This window comes from Magnusiomyces paraingens (assembly GCF_902498895.1).
Source record: "Magnusiomyces paraingens strain CBS 517.90 genome assembly, contig: contig1, whole genome shotgun sequence".
In the NCBI taxonomy this organism is placed as follows: domain Eukaryota; kingdom Fungi; phylum Ascomycota; class Dipodascomycetes; order Dipodascales; family Dipodascaceae; genus Magnusiomyces; species Magnusiomyces paraingens.
In genome coordinates this window covers 890,108-913,441 of record NW_022474067.1, presented here as the reverse complement: position 1 = coordinate 913,441, position 23,334 = coordinate 890,108, and the positions used below count along the sequence as shown (strand labels likewise).

Genomic DNA, 23,334 nt, shown 5'->3' with positions numbered 1-23,334 from the left:
AAAAAAAAGAATCTATATTTATTTATTTACTTTCGTAGCGACGAGACAAGGTACGCAATTTGGACTGGTATGCATCCAGATCCAAATAAGTCCCGCGGAACCAGCGGGTGCCCGACATTTGGTCAAACTGATTACGGGCATGTAGAATGCGACGGTTAAGGAACAACATACAAGTATTTTCGCGCATCTTGACTTCAATACGATGGGTAGGATCATTAATGTATTCTTCAAACAATGCAATACCACGGCGCAAAGCATCAGCTTGATCTGAAGTAAATGAACCAGAGACAAGGGAATCGAGTGGGCCTTGGAAGGGAGGTGAGTAATTGACAGTAGTCAATGCAGGGAGAGGTCCAGAGGGTGAGTCAATAGTAGCACCAGAAGGATCTTCTACAACCATAGGACGTTGTTTGTAGTAATGTTCACCTGCATTATCATAATGGAAAGTAAGAGGAACTGTTTTTAAAGCATTATATGCATCTTTGTCGGTAAGATAAACATGATGAGCGGCAGCAAAGGAATCAGCGAAAAGAGATTCTCCACCAACAGTTGAGTTGCGTACAATATGAAGTAATTGAACACCAGGAGGTGACTCGTAATAAAGTAAATCCATATGCAATGGCAAATATACTGAAGTATAAGCTACATTAGTAGCCTCAGGAACTGAAACAACGTTCCATGATTTGCCATAAAATGTTTCCTTAATATACCCACCAATACGTTTCCCAATTTCTTCCACAAGTACCTTGCATCCATCTGCAATATCAAAGGGCGGGCTCCCTGGATTAGTACCATTAATAACATCCTCCTGATCTGGAATATTTTCCACAAAAACTAACCCAACCTCATGTAATCCCTTGACTGCTCGGTACACATCATGATCATGATACATGTAATCAAAATAGTCAACACGAGGGATATCAGCTACTGAAACTCCTTCTGGGCGTGAGCTTAATGTATCCCAGGAAACATATGGCCGATTAGTAGCACGGAAATTGCGTGCAGCATCACGGCCACGATACCGGGCCAGAAATGTGCTTGGGAAAAGTGATGTGTGACCGTCAGCCCACGATACTAGTAAAGCGTCATGTTTATGAGGGTCATGGTATCTTGTAGCTTGTTCATGAAGTGGAAGAAGGTTATCTAAGGAAGAGATTTTAGATTTTGAAGAAGAGGAAGAAGTTGTTGTAGTAGTAGTAGTTCCGTCGACTACGGTTACTGAGGAGATTGTAGTTGCAGCTTCAGATAGTGCACCTGTGGAAAAAGTTTTCTGTGAACTTGAAGGATCCAGTGCTCCTCGAAGACCAGCGGTTGGACATGCATCACGAAGGAAAAGTGCAGGGAAAGTTGTAGAAAAAGGAATAGAGGAATGTGTATCACCAGGAGCACCCGATGCAGGAAGTCCAGAGATTGTGACTGAGTGAGGGTCAGAGGCCACAATATGGAGAGCTCTTTTTTTGATGGAAGTGGAAGAAGAGGAGGCAGCTGTGAAGACAGCTGATGCAAGTTTATGATAGCGAGCTGCTGGTTTGGATAATTGAGAGAGCATATGGGGTAGAATATATATATATATATTTTTTTTATATTACAAGTGAGAGAGTTAGAAAATATTATTTTAATAATAAGATTAATAAAAGAAGAGAGAAAGAGAAATAAAAAAAAAAAAAAGAAAAAAAAGGGGGTAGGAATTGGATGTTTATATCTAAGAGGAAATGAAGAAGAAAGGGAAAAGAAAGAAAAAAAAAAATAGGAAGGGAAGGGTATAATTGGAATAATGTCCGTTGAAATATGGAGAATTGAAAAGGTTTAAATTGAGATGAGACCACTTTTTTTTTTTTTTTTTTTTACTTTGTAAGTTAATTAGAAAAAAAAAAAAAAAAAAATACGATGAGATGAAAAAGATCGGAGGAATCAGGACAGAATTTATTTAATTCTAATTAGAATTGGTTTTTTTTTTTCAAAATATATATATATATATATCTATATAACGGTTTAGTTTCTATTACGTGTGTAAAAAGAGTGCTACAGGTTTATATCTGGATATGCTTTTTTTTTTTTTTTTTTTTTTTTTTGCAATATATATATAACTGGGGTAATACCCGTTGATCCGTGAAAATAAAAAAAAAAAAATCCAACTAGCATTTGAATTTAATTTTTATTTCATATTTTTATACTTTTTTTTTTATTGCCGAATTTCCATTATAATTCTACAAACAAACAAACAAACAAACAAATAGTTAAATTGAGTTTTTCCGGGGGGGACCAAAAGGGGATTTTTTTTTTTTTTTTTTTTTTTTCTTTTGTTTGTTTATTTATAAAATTTGGCCTCTCTCCCACCCGACTCCCCCCCAGGTTCTTTAAGCAACTCCACTAATCCCTTAATAAACTATACAATAAACATTCGGAAACATCAAAAAAAAAAAAAAACTCAACCGGACTTATAAGAAAATAAAGAAGGAAGGAAGAAAGGAAGTAGGGAGTTCTCAAGAGTATACAAATTATTTTTTTTTTTCTTCTTCTTTTTGGATGGATTAATGTTTTGTGGGGGGTTTATTTATTTAATTTATTTTCCTTTTTAGTTTGGGTTCTCCACAATTGGATTTGATTGGTTGAAATCTTTTTTTCCTAGAAGAGTTTAAAATATAATTAATTTTTTTTTAAATTATTACCCCGGATTTTTAATTTTTAATTTTTAATTTTTTTTTTTTTTTTAAATTCAATCAATTAATCACGATACTTTTTATTTATTTTTTTTCTTTATTTTATTTTATTTTATTTATTTTATTTTTTTTTCATCTGTAAACAACTTTAATTTATAATTCTCCCCACAATTATTATTTTTTTTTATTATTTTAATTCCTTCAAAGTGGCGTGAAAAAAAAAAATAATAAAAGGCACCCGAAATTTATTTACCATAAATTTATATAAAAAAGTTTACAAAAATTTGAAGTAATTTTCCGAAAAAATTAAAAAAAAAAGGAAAATTATAACTTAAGCATAAAAAAATGTTTGTTTATTTGTTTGTTTTTATTCAAGGGTTATAGAATTATATAACATCAGCATCTGCGCTATCCTTTTTGTCCATACTATATATCTTTTCATTTTCATAATAAACTTTTACATAAAAAATTTCCTTTTTAGGAAATTTAGATCAATGTCAAAATATTTCTTATAGCAAAAAAAGGTTAAATTTTCAAGAATTGGAGGCTCGATGGTTTAGTGGTATAATTCTCGCTTAGGGTTATCTAAGCAATTTGCGAGAGGTCCCGGGTTCAATTCCCGGTTGAGCCCAATATCTTATTTTTTCTTGTCTTTTAAAAACAAAATTTTTCATTGATTTTTCATTGTTCAAACAAATTTTTTTTTTTTTTTTTTCACAACTTTTTTCATTTTTTTTTTTTTTTTTTCACTTGCAACAAACTTTTGTGTGGAATGTCGATTTTTTTTTTTTTTTTTTTGAAATGTCAACAATATCATCTTTTTTGGGAAACCATATTCTATATACCGGAGTATATTACATACTGTGACTGTTTTTCATATTTATTACCTAATCATACAGAAATTATACAACGCGTCAACAAAAAGTTTTTATACGCGTCTTATTTTAATAAAATTTAACAAAATCTTTCTACGCGTTGTTTTCGTGATACTTATTACAACATTACAATATATTACACTTTCTATTATAATTTTTTTTTTGTGTTAAAATTTTTTTTTTTTTTTTTTTCACTCACACCCTCTCACGGTTCTCAGGACTCTCCCTCTTTTCCCTCTTTTTTTTTTTTTTTTTCCCCTTTTCCCCCCCTTCTACCCATACCGTCCTAGTCACACGTCACACCAGCAGCAAAAATGGAAAACGAACAGGGAGTTCTCGTAAGTTTTTTTTTATTTTATTTTATTTTACTTTTGATAACTATTGGAGCAGTTCTGAAATACCCTCCCTCATTCTTCTTAAATGAAGTGTAAAAAAGAATAAAGAAAAAAAATAAGAATGAACAAAGTTAGTTAACTCATATTATTTACAGGTCGAGCTTTACATTCCTCGCAAGTGCGATGCCACCAACCGCATCATCAAGGCCAAGGACCACGCCTCAGTTCAAATCAACATTGCCGATGTTGACGAGTCTGGCCGCGCCATTGCTGGCAAGAACACCACCTACTCCATCTGCGGCTACATTCGCTCCAAGGCCGAGTCTGATGACTCTCTCAACAGACTTGCCCAGCAGGACGGTCTCCTCAAGAATGTCTTTTCTTACAGACGATAAAGGGTTGATGTGTGTATTATAAAAAAAAATAAAAAAAAATACTTGTAATGATTGCTTGAACAAATTAAGGTGTCCTTTTTCTTTTTTTTCTTTCTATTCATTTCTTGTGTATTTATATTTTACATTTCTAGATTATATTTGAGCTGATTTGCAAGATCTCTAGCTAGCCCAGGCTCTAGCTGATACTCAAGCCGGTCCAACATTGCTTGTACTTGGTTTCGTGCTTTTCTAAGCTGCGTAGACTTGCCACTGCAACAGTCTAAAATGCTCTGTACCAAGTGGTGTACTGCCGCACGCACATGCTTATGAATCTCGCAACCTTGGCTTTGGCCATTATCTAAAAACAAAAGCTGCTCCAGAGTTTGGGCCATGACCAAGTGCTGTGCCCGCACAGAACTTAGTGCATGTCGATTCTTCCCACAAAGCCACCGCATCCATGGAGCCCACACGGCTTCCACCGCATTCTGGGCAAAATGGACTACAAGAACATTGGCCAATACCCCGGCTTCAAATACTTGCACTGATGGGGTTTCCAAAACTGCTCGTTGGGCTACTTGTTGCGCATGCACAAGCTGTAACAGCCACCCGAATGCAGTGTCGTAGATTGCAAGCGCACGCGTAGGAATCACACCTTGAAGCACGGGTGGAGGGGTATAAACCATACGCAGAAATTGGGTGGCTTTTAAATCATATTGTGCGCTTGCACGCGCAACTTTGCCTGTAACAAGATCTCCTCGCAACCCAATGTTGATAAACTGGTCACTGGGAAGTATTCTCTTTACTGCACTTGAAACAATTTCAGATAATGCTGAATGAATACGTGCAGGACCTGGAGGCCAATACTCAAGAGTCTTGCTACACAAGCCTAACGCGCCTGGATCTGTTCCAAATACTTGTTCACGCAAATCATTCAATAACAGACCAGATCCTAATAGTACCACTTCACGTACCACTTTCATATGTGCACTCAAGTCCGTTTCACCACTAAACACGGCCTGCCATGTAAACTCGTGCAACAACGCGGCCTGCGCACGCAACACAGGGCCTACAGACCGCATTGTGACTACATGCAACTGCATTTCCAACTCCGCAGCCGCCGCAGCCGCCACAGCAGTACCAGCAGCAGCAGAAACTGGTTGTGAGCTGGACCCAAACACAGTCGCATAAAAGGTCTCATCTGCCGGACGTGCGGGTGCTGGTGGTGCGTCCATGGCTTTCAACAAGTCTGTTACTGAGTTTTCTTGAGTTTCTGCAACATATTCGTGCATCGAGGTATCTTGTTGTTCTACCCCCTCCCTAATTGCAGCTGTGACTCGACTCACATAATCTTCAATGGCACGCGACTGGACAGCCACTTCTGAAACTGACCGCATCCAATGAAGTCTGATGGGAACTACGGTGTGTAATCGAAGCAGCGCGGCTTGTGTTTGGGGATCATCGGCTGCGTGCCGTTCCAACAACACTAGACAATTGGCACAGTCTGCACACATTTGTGCCAGTTCTTGTGACACAAACCTGGGCACTTTTGTTTCGTTGACGCCATAGAGCCGTATCCTTAAAGCCTCTGGTGTTCCTACAGGGTTAAATGCTGAGATTGTCTTATCGTAGTAAGCACTTGTTTGCATTTCTTGGTCTTCCTCCAGCTCAAGAAACGTGTCGGGATCATTAACTCCAAGTAATAGCGAGTGATTAGGATCAAGACCAATGTAGGGCTCTAACGAGGTAAGCCATTGCTCGACCGTGCGTACAAGCATCCGTGTAAAGAGTGATGGAAGTAATAATCCACCCACGGTATCTGAAACAGCAGTACCTTCGAGATGTACACACTTGGCATATAATGCATTGAGTAGTTTCCAAGGAGCAGGAAGTCGTGCTAGGATTAAAGCACGAGATAAATCTGCGCATCCTAAAAGTTGTGCAGTCATATTAATGACCGCCACAGGCCCACGTACTAACCCATCAGCAGCCAGTAGTGCATCTGTGGGGGTCCCTGACAGAATGTGAGCCTCTAGGGCTGATAAGACACCTGCAATGCTGCTTGCGAGTGCAACAAGTACAGGGCCTGCTCTTGGTGAGGTATCATTATTTTTATTTCCTGCACACTGGAAAATAACATGACACGAGTATCGCAGTCGCAAGAATCGTGCACCGGCATCCAGGGCTTCTTTTACCAAGTGAGCCACTGCAGCTGCTGAAACACCAGGAACCGTGTACTGTTGCGTCAGGGTCTCGCTAAATACTTGTCTTGTCGTATCGTACCGAAACAACTCAGATTGGCGGCCACAAACTGCTCCTGCAACACACCTCAGAACGTACTCTGGAGGAAGAGCTTTTGCGCAAAGACTTGAGGGATCACTCTGACCAACTCTCAACTGTAGAACTGAGCCAATAGTCTGTGCACGGGATTGTGGAGTGTCTAGGAGGTATCTTTGCGAGGTATTTGGGAGTCCTTCAAAAGTAGACCATGACACTGGAGGTTTACATGGTTTATTTCCTTCTTTTCCTTCTTCTTCTTCTTCTTTTTCTTCTTCTTCAAAAAGACGGGTATAATCAACATGATTGTAATTATTGTTGAAGCTGCGCTTTTGTGTGGGGGTTTGTGGCCAAATGTCTGGACTAAATTCCATTGCAGGTCGGTTCGCCACAAACTCCTCGAGTGTCGGGACATCAATACCATATTGAGCTAGGACCGCAGGGTCGTAGAACAATGAGTCTGCTGCATTAAACCGGAGATCTAATTCAAACAAAGATGTTGTTTAATGTTAAGCCCTTTTTTTGGGGGTTTTTTTTTTTTTTTCTTTAATGAAAGACAATAAATAAATAAGATTGTAAAGTCAACAACAATATTTACGTACCTTCAGGGGGATGTGGGGGGTTTCCAAATAATGACGAGCTTTGTTCGACTACCCGACCGAGTTCCGGTACCATTGGCGGCACCACAAACAAACCAGGTCCTTGGCCAGCTTGCCTGCCGGAACTACGAGCCATTTTATTTTTATTTTTATCTTTTTTCGGCGCTCGTTGTTTGTTTTTTTTAAAGTATTATGTCTTTTGATAACTTGCTGAATAAAAAAAAAAAAAAAAAAAAAAAGCGCTCCTTAATTGTTAATTTCACGTCTTAGTCAGCCAGCCAACCAAAATTATCCAGCCAAAAATAAGTCAAGCTTAACTCTTAACAAAAAAAAAAAAAAGGCCCACTTACAAAACCATCCTTTTTTTTTTTTTTTTTATCCCATTACCACCAAATAATAATAAAAAATCACAAAAATTCTACATCTCTTCAAACTGGCCAGCAAGTCCTCAACTGACCTCAAAATCAATACATCATATCTAAATCACTCATTATGAATTCTGCTTCGGTGTTTTCCACTGGTTCTTCAGGTTCTGCTCAACAGCAGCAGCAGCAGCAGCAGCAGCAGCAGCAGCAACAGCAGCAACAGCAGCAACAACAACAACAACAACAGCAGCAGCACCATTTCAATATTTCTACAACCACTTTTGCCAGTAACAACCCATTCATTGCTCTTTCTTCAAAACCCTCTTCTCCAGTCCCAGGCTCTCCAGTCATTGGGTCGCCGTTGTCACCTCCATCGCCGCTTGCAGAGTCGCCTGTTTTTGGGTCTCCTTTGAACTCTCCAGACTTTCTCGCAGCTGGCGTCATTACTCAGCACAACAGTTTTAACGACCCACCGAGTCCCAGCGCTGCTGCGGCCACAGCTTCTGCCTCTACTGGTTTATTTTCTCAAGATGAACAGCAGCAGCAACAGCAGGGTACAGCTTCCTTGCAAGGACCATTGCTTACACCTCGTCAACAGTATCAAGCCTCGAGAAAACAAAACTACTCGCATGCAGACATTTCGCGCATTAGTGAGACCACTGCAACTGCACACTTGGCTGCACCGCAGAGCTCTTTGAGTACTCAGCAGCAGCAACAGCAACAGCAACAGCAGCAACAACAGCAACAGCAGTACTTTCCAAAACAGTCTCCAATTTTCAGACAACCAGTTTATACTGCAGATCCTGTGGAACCATTTGTAAAGGAAGACCGATCGACTACTCTACCGTCATTCTCTCAACAACAACAGCAACAACAGCAGCAGCAACAGCAACAACAACAGCCTCGGCATCATAGTGTGGCAGTTCCAAGTCATACATTTTTGTCATCATCATCATCTTCGTCGTCGTCCTCTTCTCATTTCCCTCAAAAACTTAAAAACTTTTTCAAGTTTTCTTCGTTATCCTCCTCTTCATCCTCAATAGCCAACCATTCGTCTACAAATCTCCACGATAACACCACTGGACCTAATAACAATACCCAGGTACAACAACAACTACAACAACAACAACAACCGCCTCAACAACAACAGCAGCAATTGCCTTTACCTTCCTCGAATAACCATCATCAACGACGCCGGTCTTCAAACAATGGCCTCAAGAGTGCTCCACTTTCTCCCAATATCCCACCCATCTATGCCGAGGCTCCACCACCGCTTCACGCCGATTTCCCAGATGCAGACCAACAACAACAGTCACCAGCCACATCGGCCCATTCTCCTTTTGGCCATAGCAACAGCTCGGGCCCTAGCAAGGCTTCATCTCCCTCCGCTGACGTCACAAGCTTCCCACAATCTTCCACAGATACCACCCCTTTGGTCTCGCCCATGGCTCCATCTTCAGGTTCCCCATTGCCCTTCTTCCCTCCAGTCCAGCAACAACAGAACAAGCATTCCCAATCAAGCTCTTCATTGTCTCTTCGTACCCGTAAACTTTTGCGTCTTCGCTCTCCTTCAAGTCCTGCGGCTGTTCCAGAAACTTTGATTCATGAAAATACTCGTGGTGCTACACAATCCCAAGCACATTCACCAGCTCCTCAATCATCGTCTTCCTCGACCCCTTCGCCTATTACTGGTCCTACAAATGAGCCTCTATCTCCTTCTTTGGTTACTCAACCGGCTTCATTGGGTGCGCCTGGCAGTAGTGGCAATTCTGCCCCTTCAGAAAATGGTTACCACGCAACAACAACTACAGTAGCTGCAACAGCGGCTTACACCGGCACAGGGATATTTCACGCATTTCAACACTCTAAACCCTCGAGACCTAATAGCGCCGCCGAACAACAACCACTTTTCGAGGAAAAATCTACAAACTCTCCAACTCCTTTTGATGAAACCGCTGAGACTCCTGAAAATTATCTCCCACCTCCTCCCAAGGGCCTCTTTTCTCGCCAGATTCGTCGCGTCGCTTCTGCCCCCAATGGAATTAAAAATATGCTCACTGGCACTCCAGCCACAGCTTCTTCTTCCTTTTCTCCTTCTTCTCAAACTACTACTCCAAGTGTTAACAACACTAGCACAGCCTCAAGCTCGGCTACAGCTACTATCCCCAATTCTCCTGTAAATACTGGTACTCACACACCTACTGGATCTGGGTCTGTAACTCCTATCAATCGTGCACGTTCGTCTTCTGTCGATCCTACAACCCCTGATATTCTTGTTGGAATTAGTGAAGTTGACATTACTGACCAAGCAGGGAAACTACCTCAAACTCCCATTAATGAAACTGTCATTTTGGAAAGCCAAGTTTATGTCCAGGGTGTCAATGTGCCCCACTCAAAGTCTGCAAGCAACATTTCCTCTGCTCACCAAACACCTATCTCCACACCTATTCGTTCTCGCGCAAACTCAAAGACATACTCGCGTAACTACTCTAGTAGTTCCATCAAAGTCCGCAGTGTTGAGGTTGGGCCTGGAAACTTTGAAAAAATTAAGCTCCTTGGCCAGGGTGATGTTGGAAAGGTCTATCTTGTGCGTGAAGTCAAAACCAATAAGCTTTATGCCATGAAAGTTCTTAGCAAGAAGGAAATGATTAAACGCAAGAAAATTAAACGTGTACTTGCCGAGCAAGACATTTTGGCTCGTGCAAACCACCCTTTCATTGTCACACTCCACCACTCATTCCAGTCTGAAAACTACCTCTACTTGTGCATGGAATACTGTATGGGTGGTGAGTTTTTCCGTGCTCTTCAGGCACGCCAACACAAGAGCATTTGCGAAAATGATGCTCGTTTTTACGCAGCTGAAGTCACTGCTGCTCTTGAATACCTCCATCTCATGGGTTTCATTTATCGAGACTTAAAACCTGAAAATATCCTTCTCCACCAGTCGGGCCATATTATGCTTTCGGATTTTGATCTTTCAAAACAATCTGACAATATTGCAGCCCCTACCATTGTCAACTCAAGTAAGAGCGGCTCTTCGTTTTCAAACTCATTGGCCATTGATACCAAAGCATGCATTGCAGATTTCAGAACAAACTCATTTGTCGGAACTGAGGAGTACATTGCCCCTGAAGTCATTCGTGGTAATGGCCACACTAGTGCTGTGGACTGGTGGACACTTGGCATTCTTCTTTACGAGATGCTCTATGGTGTGACTCCATTTAAGGGCGCCAACCGTAATGTTACATTTGCTAAGATTCTTAAGCAAGATGTTGTGTTCCTCGATGGAAACGGATACCAGTCCATTAGCAGCAATTGTAAGTCTATCATTCGCAAGCTACTCATCAAGGATGAAAACAAGCGACTGGGCTCTAAAGCTGGTGCATCTGACGTTAAGGCCCACCCGTTTTTTAAGAATACCCAATGGGCACTGCTTCGCAACCAAACACCACCCATTATCCCTCAAATCTCTCGAAACCATCACCAGGAACACAATGGTGAGTCTGCTGCCGCTGGATCGTCTCATAATGACAATGGTAATGGCAATGATGCTGATGATGATGGGCTTAACGGTAGCGCCTATCTCGATGGAAATAACGGCCGCTTGAACAACCAATATAGCTGCGGTGTTACTGGCGAGGACGACCCCTTCTCTAATTTCAATTCCATTACGCTGCATCATGATGGCGTTGACGATGACGAGGAGTACTACTCAAGTGACATGCAGGAAAATGGACCACCGGAAATCGAGTACCCACTACATGAAGGTGCCCCGCCACCTACGCATCCAAACCATGGGCTCATGGCATCGTTGCACCCACATCATGCTGATGCCAATGGTAGCTCTGGAAGTAATCACACTAACGGGTCTGCTGGAACTAGTGCTGCATCCTCTCGACATAATTCTGCAGGTGGTCAAGGTGGATCTACTGGTAGCAGTCATTACTACAAACATTTTGGAATTAAAAGATGAAACAAAATTAAAATAAATTGCACTGGATAAAAAAAATGGAGTGGGATTAAGTAAAGATAATATGTCACAGACTTATTTCCGTGATCCACACACTCTCACGTTTGTATTTTATATATTTTTTACAAGTTTTTTTTTTTTTTTTTTTTAGAAATATAAATCAAAAAGTTGTCAAGAAATAAAAGAAATAGAGTTTAAAATTAAAATTAAAGCATGAAAAAATGAGCATGGAAACTTTGATATTTCTAAACAATGGCATATAATACTACTACCTACCTCATTATATTATATCTATGAATTTTTATAAAAAAAGTAAAAAAAAATAGCTGGGCTCAACCGGGAATTGAACCCGGGACCTCTCGCAAATTGCTTAGTTGACCCTAAGCGAGAATTATACCACTAAACCATCGAGCCTAACAAATTCGTTAGTGAACACAAACTGTTGAAGCTAGATATAATGCCTGGTGTTGATATGTGTATTTTCAATAAACAAGTTCAATGTTTGGGGGGGAAAGGGCTGGATGGTGTAAAGGGTAACACGTTCGCTCAATAGCGGAAGATACTGGGTTCGATTCCCAGAATACCCCCTTTTCCTGAGGATGTGTACGGGAGTATACACCTAGACTGAAAACCATAGGCTACCCTGGTTACAGGAATGCCGACTCTTCCGTACAGTCTAAATAGCCTGCAGGTGATTGCGGGCCGTATCTCTGGCGGAAGAGATTAAGAAATACATGGGCGTCCGTGAAGATAAGTGGAAATGGGTTGGGAAGGTTTTGGGACCGACAGACTGGTTCTCCCTGTTCCTCGTAAGCTGGCATCAGGGCCCATCTTCCGGGCTACCGGAGACGCACAGAACAGAAACCACCCGTACTAAAAAGGTACAAATGAAAACCGGCAAGTCACATAGTCAGACAATAAAAGGATAGCGCAGATGCTGATGTTATATAGTTCTATAACCCTTGAATAAAAACAAACAAACAAACAAACAAGTTCAATGTTTAAAAGCTTTAAAATTAACCAAATAAATTGAATGCCAAGCTAAAGCTCTTAAGGACATTGTAAAAAAAATGAATGGTATGATGCCATATATATATTTGATAGGGATGATGAAGAGAATACTACCATTAATTCCGATACCAATTTTAATAGAGAAATTAATAATAGCATGGATCATAATACAGATGACAGTGATAACGGGGATATCAACGCTAACGCAAATGTCAATAAAAACGCAAGCAGCAACAATATTGTGAGAATGGACAAAAAAAAAGTAAGATGTAAAATTAAAATTCAATGAAAAAGGGTTCAAAAGAACAACAGAATTAGAAAATGGTTGGGTGAATGAATTCCGTCCAAATTCCAAGAAATAGTCAAAAGTATCAAAATAAGAGTTAGGGGGTAAGGTGTAAGCCAACAAAAATGATAAAATTGAAGGACAGAAAGCACAAGGATTGATTCACCACAACACATAATCAAAAACAGGTCGAATCACACTTTCATCAATGGTAAACGTGGCTCCTCTGGTAAACCAAGAGGTGGTCAATATGCAGGGTCAAGGTCAGCACTCCTTGATTATTCTGCGACCAACCATCAAAACATTGAGTGATTGAAAGCACAATGGGTCGATTTACCGCAACACAACATAATCGTAAAACACGTTGAATCACACTTTCATCAATGGTAAACGTGGTTCCTCTAATAATCCAAGAGGTGGTCAATATGCAGAGTCAAGGTCGGCACTCCTTGATTGTTCTGCGACCAACCATCAAAACATTGAATAACTGAAAGCACAATAGGTCGATATAATAACGTTGTAAATGGTGCTGAGGTGGTGGTAGTGAGGTGATGGTAGTGAAGTAGTGGTAGTGAGGTAGTGGTAGTGTGGTAGTGTGGTAGTGTGTGAGTGTGTGAGTGTGTGAGTGTGTGAGTGTGTGAGTGTGTGAGTGTGTGAGTGTGTGAGTGTGTGAGTGTGTGGGCGTCGGTTGGTTGAAGTGGTAGTTGAAGTGGTAGTTGAAGTGGTGGTTGAAATGGTAGTTGAAGTGGTAGATGCAGGCTGTCAGAAACAATGTTCACCAGTTCCATTAGTTTATTCAAGATTTATCCACAATGTTGGATGTATGATGATTAACAACAGATAAATAAAGTCACTTTGATTAAGGTGTCGGTAAAGAACCCTTTGGAGGAGAACCATGACTGTATACCTTTGAGGTTGGGTGAATCGCATGTAAATCTAAAAGAGAGTTAGATCAATGACCAAGTATTAGGTATATTGGAATAAGTAGACTTACCAAAAGACGACTGCAACAATAACGAAATCAATTGTAGTAAAGAATGACAGTATAGCCTTAAGGTTGAGTGAGTTGCGTGTTTGTCTAGTAAAGGGTTAGATCAATGACCTAAGTATTGGATGCATTTGAATAAATACACTTACCAAAAGACGACTGCAGCATGTTGAAACTAATAAATAAAAAAAATATGAACAATAGTGTTTATGAATATCGAATGGGATAGTAAATAATAGATCATAATTGATAATAGTGATAATAGTGACAATAATGATTCGTGGTTGCAAATAGTAAATTATTGTTGGTAATAGCAAATTATAGTTAATAGTGGAAGATGGTGATATAGTTGTAAAAGTGTCGGTTAAAAAAAAAAAAAATAAAAAAAATAAAATTATTTAAAAGTGATAGGAGGAATGAATGGGAATTGAAAAGAAAAGAAACTCAAAAAGGCAGGGAAGCGGCCCTGTATTAATGACTCCATAGGTCATTATTATTATTATCAAATGTGAGTTCTTCATGTCGGAGTTTCACAACCGAATAACATAATTATGGGAGAATCAATAGAGAAAAGCAAGAACGACAATCTTCAATTGATCTGAGACCAACCATCAAAACATTGAGTGACTGAAAGCACAATAGGGTGATTCACCACCATACAATATAATCGACAAACAGGCTGCATCACACTTTCATCAATGGTAAACGTGGTTCATCTGGTAAACCAAGAGGTGGTCAATATGCAAGGTCAAGGTCAGCACTCCTTGATTATTCTGCGACCAACTATCAAAGCATTGAATAACAAAGAACATAATAGGTTGATATAATGGTGTTGTAAATGTTTGTGTGAGTGTGTGAGTGTGTGGGCGTCGGTTAGTTGAGGTGGTAGTTGAAGTGGTAGTTGAAGTGGTAGTTGTAGCGGTAGATGCATGTTGTCAGAAACAATGTTCACCAGTTCCATTAGTTTATTCAAGATTTGTCCACAACGTTAGATGTATCATCATTAACAACTGATAGAAAAAGTCACTTTGATTAAGGTGTCGGTAATGAAACCTTTTGAGGAGAACCATGACTGTATACCTTTGAGGTTGGGTGAATCGCATGTAAATCTAAAAGAGAGTTAGTTCAATGACCTAAGTATTAGGTATATTGGAATAAGTAGACTTACCAAAAGACGATTGCAACAACAACGAAATCAATTGTGGTAAAAAATGACAGTATAGCCTTGAGGTTGAGTGAGTCGCATGTTTGTCTAATAAAGGGTTAGATCAATGACCTAAGTATTGGATGCATTTGAATAAGTAGACGTACCAAAGAAAGACTGCAGCATGTTGAAAGTAATAATTTAAAAAAATGTGGACGATAGAGTTTATGAATATCTTATGGGATATTAAATAATAGATCATAATTGATAAAAGTGATAATAGTGATAATCATAATTCCTGGTTGCAAATAGTGGTATATTGTTGGTAATAGTAAATTATAGTTGATAGTTGTGGATGTTGACATAATAGTTAAGGTGTAAGTTAAAAATGGGAAATAAAAATAATAAAAAAATAAAAACATAGAAAAATAAAAAATAAAATAAAAAATAAAAAAATAAAAAAATAAAAAAATAAAAAAATAAAAAATAAAAAAAAAATAAGTGTTAGGAAGAACGAATGAAAGTTGAAAAGAAAAAGAATCAAAAAGGCAGGAGGACGGCCTTTTATTTATGACTCCATAGTTCATTATTATTATCAAATATGACTTCTTCTTATTGGAATCTCTCAACCGAATAACATAATTATGAGGTGGTCAATAGGGAAGGGTATGAACGACACACTTTAATATATTTGCCCCCAACCATCAAAACATTGAATAACTGAAAGCACAATGGGTCGATTCACCACAACACAACTTAATCGACAAAGGGGCTGACTCACACTTTCATCAATGGTAAACGTGGTTCCTCTGGTAATCCAAGAGGTGGTCAATATGCAGGGTCAAGGTCGGCACTCCTTGATTATTCTGCGACCAACCATCAAAACATTGAATAACTAAAAGCACAATAGGTCGATATAATAACGTTGTAAATGGTGCTGAGGTGGTGGTAGTGAGGTGATGGTAGTGAGGTAGTGGTAGTGAGGTAGTGGTAGTGAGGTAGTGGTAGTGAGGTAGTGGTAGTGAGGTAGTGGTAGTGAGGTAGTGGTAGTGAGGTAGTGGTAGTGAGGTAGTAGTTGAAGTAGTAGTTGAAATCGTCGATGAATTTGAAGTCGTCACATCTGAATAACCATAATTATAAGTCCCTCGAATATACCTTGGATGAGATATTACGTTTGGGACATTCTGTGGTATATTCATATTGATCATCTCGTTTTACAAAGGAACCTATGTTAACTAACGCTGATCATTTAACATTGGCCTCGAGCCCATCGTGTATTTTTTCTAGTTGAGAGTTAGATTAAGAACCTAAATATTAGATGCGTTGGTATATGAAAACTTACAAAAAGTAGGATTTAACAATAAAGGAATAAATGATGGCTTGATATGACTATATATCTCCGAGGTTAAGTCTAGGGGGTGTTTGTCTATTAGAGTGTTAGATCAATAACTTGGGCATTGAGTACATTGGGTACGTTGACATAGAAAGACTTACCAATAGACGACTGCAACATGTTGAAAGTATAATAGTGAACAAATGTGAGGGAAAGTGTTTATGAATAGTGTGGTATGGGAAATAGTTATCGATCATGGTTGATAGCAGTAGATGATAGTAGATGATAGTAGATGATAGTAGATGATAGTAGATGATAGTAGATGATAGTAGATGATAGTAAATGATAGTAGATGATAGTAGATGGTAACAGATTATAGTCGATAAAAGTAGATGCTAGTAGATGGTAGTAAATGATAGTATATGGTCTTGGTGATTATTCTAGAGGTGAAGAATAAAAAAGAAAAAATTTGAGAAAAGTGAATGGTAAAAGAAAAGAAATAAAAATCAAAAAGACGGGGGAAATCACTTTTATTTATACCTCCTTACAATTGTCTTCACTAAAAATAAAACTTCTTTTTATGGAAATCTTTTTAATAAATTAAAAAACCAATATATCATTGATCTTGTAGTGGTTTTTTTAACTATCCATACTTGTCACATGCTAATATATTTCTTAGAAAGCTAGCCTAGTATTATAAATGTTCATACTCTTCATTGAAGTATAAGTCTTATGCTATTTATAAACATTCTAAAATTATATTGAATATTATTTTTAAAAATGAATAATAATAATAAAAATAAATAGATTTTAGAATGAGAAAAAACACAACTACTTACGGTCAAACTTAAATGCCAATTGTAAAAGGGAATCATGGACAAGTATTTGGAAGGTGGCTAGTCCAGGTTGGTGATGAGGATCAAAATTAGGGTTATAATCCTCAATTAGGATTAGGGTGACCACCCACCGGTACTCAATTTTATTTACTGAGAATTACATAATCAGAAATCTTTCTGAAAACCATGAGATCGAGAAAAAGTCTGAATAAAAATTTTTCAATATGTATTTTCGGGTGTTAAACGAACTATAAGATGTGCTATCAACAAAAAGAGAAATTTATTAGGATTATTAAAACGATAAAATGATACTATTTGGTATATAGCTAGGACAGGATAATATTAATTCCGGACCATCTTTGTTCAGAGTAGCGTTTTGTATTTTTTTAAATATTAAAATTTCCTAAAATAAAAGTAAATACTAAAATAAAAGATTTCTGAAATTTTATAAATTTTATCAAAATTTTTTTATACAATCTATGATACTTTTTTAATTTAATATAATTTAATTTAATTTAATTTTTTTTTGTTCCTTATTTTGTTGATGTGTTGTGGGGTCTTTCATGTATTTTAGTATAGGGGGATCCAAGATTTTTCCCGCATTTTGTGTGTGAATGTGCTGCTTGTCAGTGGTTTGCCTTTATTAAATGCTAATTTGTACACAAAATGCGGGAAAAATCTTGGATCCCCCTATACTAAAATACACACAGAGAATATTACGTAACACATAGTAAATCCAACTTGCTTTCTTTCTTAAAAGAGAACCGATAAAAATGGTGTAAACTTTTAATATTCCACAAGGGCAAGGGTTGTATGACTTTTCTAAACCACCTTTTTTCTTATTTTCTATATTTTCAAAGTCCAATTTTTACAGAAAATGGTGCAAAATCTTAAGCAAAACTTGAATTTTTGTTATAATCTTTTAATGATTAAAGATTTCACAAGAGAAAAAGAGATTTAATCTACCAAGTGTGTACAAAAAGGAATTTTATTTAAAAGTCCATTTTTTCTATTAACAGTCTAGAGATTTTACAAAGGTTGCATATTTACAAGCGTTAAATTAACTAAAAGGTGTAGTATTTACATAGAAAAGAGGTTTTTGAGATTATATACTTTATTTTATATATTATAATCCCTATGGAAATTTTTCTATAGTGTACTGGCAATCTGGCCGAGTTGGTCTAAGGCGTAGGATTAAGGTTCCTATCTCTTCGGAGGCGAGGGTTCGAATCCCTCGGTTGTCATATTTTCTCTTTTTTTTATGTGCTCTTTAATAAAATATGTTCTTTTCAATCCATTGGTGTGGTTGATTTGGACAATAATATTGCTTTTATTCTCGGGGTTATGATGGTGTGGTGGTTTTAAAATTAGGTTAATTAAATTCATTTACTTTTATTGTTAGGTTAAACTTTAATTTTTTTCCTCTAAGGTAACATGTTTTCACTGTCTTCGAAAAACAATTTTTTTCTTCTTTATTTTTTTTTTTAATAATCCAAACTTAAAAAATAATAATTAAATAAAAACATTAATAAAAGTTAAATTTTGATTTTAAATATTAGATGTTGTTCTGTTGAATTATTTTAGTGTGATAAACATTTGAAAAATACTATATCACTTCAAAATAATCAGCAATCTCGTTATCAAAAAATAATGAATGGCCTTGGCCAATTTTATAAGAATATATATATATATATATAAATTTGAAGTTTATGTATAATTATGGTAACCAATTATATCAAAGCTCTGTTGCAGCTTAAGATGTTTCCATTATTGATTTTCGCCAGATCATATTAAACAATAAACCGCTTTATCACCTCATATTACTAATTGTCTACTTTAAATCAATTAATCATGCTTTTTTTTTATTTAATGTAATGATGGTTGGTTGCAGAATTTTCAACGAATGCAACTATTACCTTGCTTTCTATGATTTTATCTTGAGTTACAAAAACAAATAAGTCTATCGTTCAAACAATAAAATATTTTATTGAAAGCATGATTCCAGCTTCTGCCAATGGCATACCTAGTTTTCCTTTGACTACTCTTTTATAACTTTTATGGTTCAGTTTTGGATTGAATTATTTTTAAACCTTGGGGTTACTTTTTTTGCATCTATTTATTTCTTTACCAGCGTTAAAATTAAGAATATTAAATTCCAACCATTGTCATGCCCAAATAGAAATTTTTCTATTAATTTAATTAATAGAAAAATTAAATATAATATTTAAATATAATTTTTAATTCCATCTATAAAGAATACTCACTGCCTTATTTTCACTATTTAAAAAAAAATGACTGATTACTATATATATAAGCATTTTTATTGTTTTCTGGTTTTACCCTTTTGACCTCAAATTGCTTTGTATTAAAATTGTTAATGGGAATAACCATTTTATATCTTTTTATTTTTCAGGAACCAACAGACAATCTTCTTAAAAAAAATTCCAAATCTTAATGCAAAATTATAAAAAGTTTTGTTAAGCCCTACGGGGGGCTCGAACCCCCAACCTTGAGATAACCTAAAGTAAGAGTCTCACGCTCTACCGATTGAGCTAGCAAGGCATTTAACCTTACAAGAAATAAGGTTAAAGTGCTTTAGAAAAGAGACAATAAAAAAGTATTAAATAGAAAGAGGGGAAAGAGAGGGAAAGGAAACAAACAAACAAACAAACAAACAAACAAGAGAGGGAAAGGGCACTGGGTTCGATTCCCAGAATACCCCCTTTTCCTGAGGATGTGTACGGGAGTATACACCTAGACTGAAAACCATAGGCTACCCTGGTTACAGGAATGCCGACTCTTCCGTACAGTCTAAATAGCCTGCAGGTGATTGCGGGCCGTATCTCTGACGGAAGAGATTAAGAAATACATGGGCGTCTGTGAAGATAAGTGGAAATGGGTTGGGAAGGTTTTGGGACCAACAGACTGGTTCTCCCTGTTCCTCGTAAGCTGGCATCAGGGCCCATCTTCCGGGCTACCGGAGACGCACAGAACAGAAACCACCCGTACTAAAAAGGTACAAATGAAAACCGGCAAGTCACATAGTCAGACAATAAAAGGATAGCGCAGATGCTGATGTTATATAGTTCTATAACCCTTGAATAAAAACAAACAAACAAACAATTGAAGGATATTCTTGGATTGCAAGAAAATTTATGCTTTATCTCTGCTTGGAAGGATTAATAAATATAATTACAGCGTTGATAAAGACAGGTGGAGATAAGTTGGGAAGGTTTGTTCTTTGACTCCCTGTTCCTTGGAAGCTGGCATCAGGACTTATTTTAGGGCCTTTGAAGATTCAATGTTGAAATCAAATTCAAATTTTATTGTAAAAAAATTCATATAGTAGGAGCAAAAAGGAAAGGTCTGATACTTATATAATATAAATTTCAATATTACATTTTCACGCATCTATGTTATAATCTTAAAAATGAAAAAAAGATGACGAAAAACAGCATTTCTCTATTAAATTATTGACTCTATAAAAACTAATGTACATTTTTTTTTTCCAAGTTAATTTTAATTTCTTTTTAATCATTAAAAATATGCAACAACAGCCTGGTTTGTCAGTTCCCGAGGTTCAATATTCCATGGCAATTTTACAAGGCTATCATCGGGATTATTAAGGGCTTTACCAGCCTCCACTGCAGCCACACTGGTACTTGACGTGCCAATTGTGATGTGGGCATGTGTATTAAGAGTGTAAATGTGTGGGGTATCATCCTTTTCGGCGTTTTTGGAAATAATGTTTACCTCAATACCCATGAGGTTAGGTGTCCAATACAAATTCTTTAAAGCAACATCGGCAGTCAACGATCCAAGCTCAATAAATGGTGGTGCTATTGTTTTCTTGGTAACTACTGTAAAGCCGTTAGCATCAGTGGTTGGGTTTTTAGATGCTGATGTTTCCTTATCCTTCTTTTCTTCAAGGACCGTATCCAGCACGGTTTTTAGTGCTTCAAAATATTTTTTAGCTGACTCATCGGTAGACCCGGGCCCGCCCTGAGTTTTGTGTACAAGGGTGACGTGAAACTCTGTTTGCACGCGATTGTTTTTTTGTAAAAGCTTCCACACAGTCTGATCGGCATCAGGGTTTACCTCAAACAGTCGGTTAATTAGGTGAATCATATTTTGTTCGACAGTAGTCTCAGGACTATTTGCTGGAGCTTTTTCGAGACTGAGCTGGCCCATGGCGGTTTCCAGGGATTTTGGGGGTGTCGTTAAGGTTGAGCTGGTATTTGGAGGCACGATGTTGATTGCAAAGTAGCGAGGCTTTTTTTTTTTCTTCTCCATCTTTTTTTGATCAACATTAGCACGATTTTGGTCAAAGATTCCGACCTTATCAGGGATATATGTAAGAGAGTAATTGAAGGCATCATCAAGCTGAGCTGCAGTTGGGAGCTCTGGAACAATATCAGGATACTTCTCGTGGAGAGTTTTAACAATTTTTTCAAGATTTATGCGAGAAGAGTCTGTACCACTTGTTTCAAGGTCAATCACCAAGTCAAAATTGGAGTCAGGCTCGGTAAAAGGCTCAACAGGCTCAAAGCGGTTTATAAATCCTTTCATAATCATCATAACCTTGTTTTTGTCGTCACTAGCAGCAGAAATACTCTGGTGGTTGTCGCCGCGGTTAAAAACACGTTTAGAAGTTAAATCCCAAAGGTCTTTGTTTTCAGAACCCTGGCTATAGTTTCCTCTAAAGTTGAGACAAACGAAAACGTTTCGAGTGCCCATATTTTTAAAGTTGTTCATGTCTGTAAAGATTTGGGCGCGCTCACGGCGTTGGTGATTGTTGCGGTCAGCAATAACCACATTGGAAGAATAACGAACGGCTTCCATGCACATTTTGGCAAAATGGGTAGGCTTTGGCCTTTTAACGATGTCGTCATTTTGGACATGCCCCCAAGTGGGAAAGAGTTTCCGGAGAGCCACAGCAACTGTGGTTTTGCCGCAGCCAATAGTGGAGACAGGAACGAGAATATATTTTGGTTTGAGAGTTTGGCAAATGTTCTGGTTCATTTCTTCATCCTCGTGAACCATGGCGGAGCCCGTCATACCGATGTTATCAAGAAACATTTGCCGGACCTTTATTATGTTATGGTTGTTAAGGTAGCTATCGCGCAGAGCCTCATCATTAGATAAAAGGGGTATAACAAAATCGAGGTACTTTTTTGTGTAGTAAATGTGTTTATTGATGCGGATTTCGAATCGTGCTTTGCCGCCCAGATAAGCGCGCGTTACTTCGCGCCATTGTCGATACATGAGATAAGGTTCTTCAAACTTATACTTAAAAAAATAGTCAGAATAAATTTCGGGGTGAAGCTCATCAAGCTGGGCTTTTGTGCGGATGACAAAGCCTTCGACTTCTTTATTGTTCCAGCAACCGGTTTCTGCACAAGTTTCTAAAAATGTTTGAAGTTCATCTGCTGTATTTATGGTCAAGTATGGGGTCGGAATAAACCCAAATTGTTTGGCAAAGCTTTCTACTGCAGAAAATGGGTATGTTGTGAATTTATCAATATTGAGATTAAGGCCGTGGAGATAAATTCCTGCGTGATCTGGTGGGTATGCTAAAACGTGTTCTTCGAAAGTGTCATCACAAAGTTCGCCAATAGCTGTGACGTTTAATTGGTGCAGAAGTTTTGCAAAATCCGTCTCTTTAATATTTTTAGAAGCAAGATGTTTGCGGACCCACTTCTGGCCAACAAATGAGTGGTTTCGTTCGTCTGGAGAATCTTCGCGGGGGCCCGTAGATTGTTTGCTAGTTACGATAAGGGTTCCGTCGGCAAGACCTGAAATGAAAATAATGCAGCCGTTTTCTTTTGAAGTGACTTCGTAAGGGCCCTTTGTAGAAGACTTGATCCAGTCCCAATTTAGAAAAGAGAGTTCGTTAAGGTTGAAAAACTTATTGTATCCGCGAATAACAATTGATTCGTGCTGTGGAGACCCTGGTTCAATGAAGCTAAAAAGACCGCGAGCGTTTGATGGTAAAGTGATTTTCTCGTTATCGTAATCCCACTCGTTAAACCGCCAACCGGCAATAGAAAGTGATGGGTTTGTCCAGAGAGGAAATTCTCTGCGTCTTGCTTTGCCTCGTTTAGAATCCTGTGCTGCTGCCTTATAAAGGTCTGAAAAAAGTTGTGATTCGGGCCTGCCAATGTCAGTAGGAGTTATGACATCAAAAGGTAGCTCAAAAATATGAACTTTAGAAGGCATTTTATATGTAAAAAAATGATAAATATCGTTTATTTGTAAGAATATTAGGTTGAGCTATATTACGG

The 23,334-nt window shown here is 37.9% G+C and overlaps 5 protein-coding genes across 5 annotated transcripts; 2 read left to right on the top strand and 3 right to left on the bottom strand.

Annotated features, from left to right (window-relative positions):
• Positions 1-22: 22 nt before the first annotated feature.
• On the bottom strand, positions 23-1,549 carry SAPINGB_P000299 (uncharacterized protein; the record flags this gene model as incomplete). Its single annotated transcript, XM_031995023.1, has 1 exon — positions 23-1,549. One exon carries the CDS (start codon positions 1,547-1,549, stop codon positions 23-25), a length of 1,527 nt encoding a protein of 508 aa, XP_031850914.1.
• A 2,300-nt stretch (positions 1,550-3,849) lies between these two features.
• Positions 3,850-4,265, top strand: SAPINGB_P000298 (40S ribosomal protein eS21; the record flags this gene model as incomplete). The annotated part of the gene is made up of 2 exons (XM_031995022.1): positions 3,850-3,873; positions 4,026-4,265. The coding sequence occupies 2 exons, from the start codon at positions 3,850-3,852 to the stop codon at positions 4,263-4,265; spliced, it is 264 nt and encodes an 87-aa protein (XP_031850913.1).
• Positions 4,266-4,384: 119 nt separating this feature from the next.
• Positions 4,385-7,253, bottom strand: SAPINGB_P000297 (uncharacterized protein; the record flags this gene model as incomplete). The annotated part of the gene is made up of 2 exons (XM_031995021.1): positions 4,385-6,999; positions 7,121-7,253. The coding sequence occupies 2 exons, from the start codon at positions 7,251-7,253 to the stop codon at positions 4,385-4,387; spliced, it is 2,748 nt and encodes a 915-aa protein (XP_031850912.1).
• A 356-nt stretch (positions 7,254-7,609) lies between these two features.
• On the top strand, positions 7,610-11,455 carry SAPINGB_P000296 (uncharacterized protein; the record flags this gene model as incomplete). The annotated part of the gene is made up of 1 exon (XM_031995020.1): positions 7,610-11,455. One exon carries the CDS (start codon positions 7,610-7,612, stop codon positions 11,453-11,455), a length of 3,846 nt encoding a protein of 1,281 aa, XP_031850911.1.
• A 9,132-nt stretch (positions 11,456-20,587) lies between these two features.
• SAPINGB_P000295 (uncharacterized protein) lies at positions 20,588-23,269 on the bottom strand (the record flags this gene model as incomplete). The annotated part of the gene is made up of 1 exon (XM_031995019.1): positions 20,588-23,269. The coding sequence occupies one exon, from the start codon at positions 23,267-23,269 to the stop codon at positions 20,588-20,590; it is 2,682 nt and encodes an 893-aa protein (XP_031850910.1).
• Between the last annotated feature and the right edge of the window lie 65 nt (positions 23,270-23,334).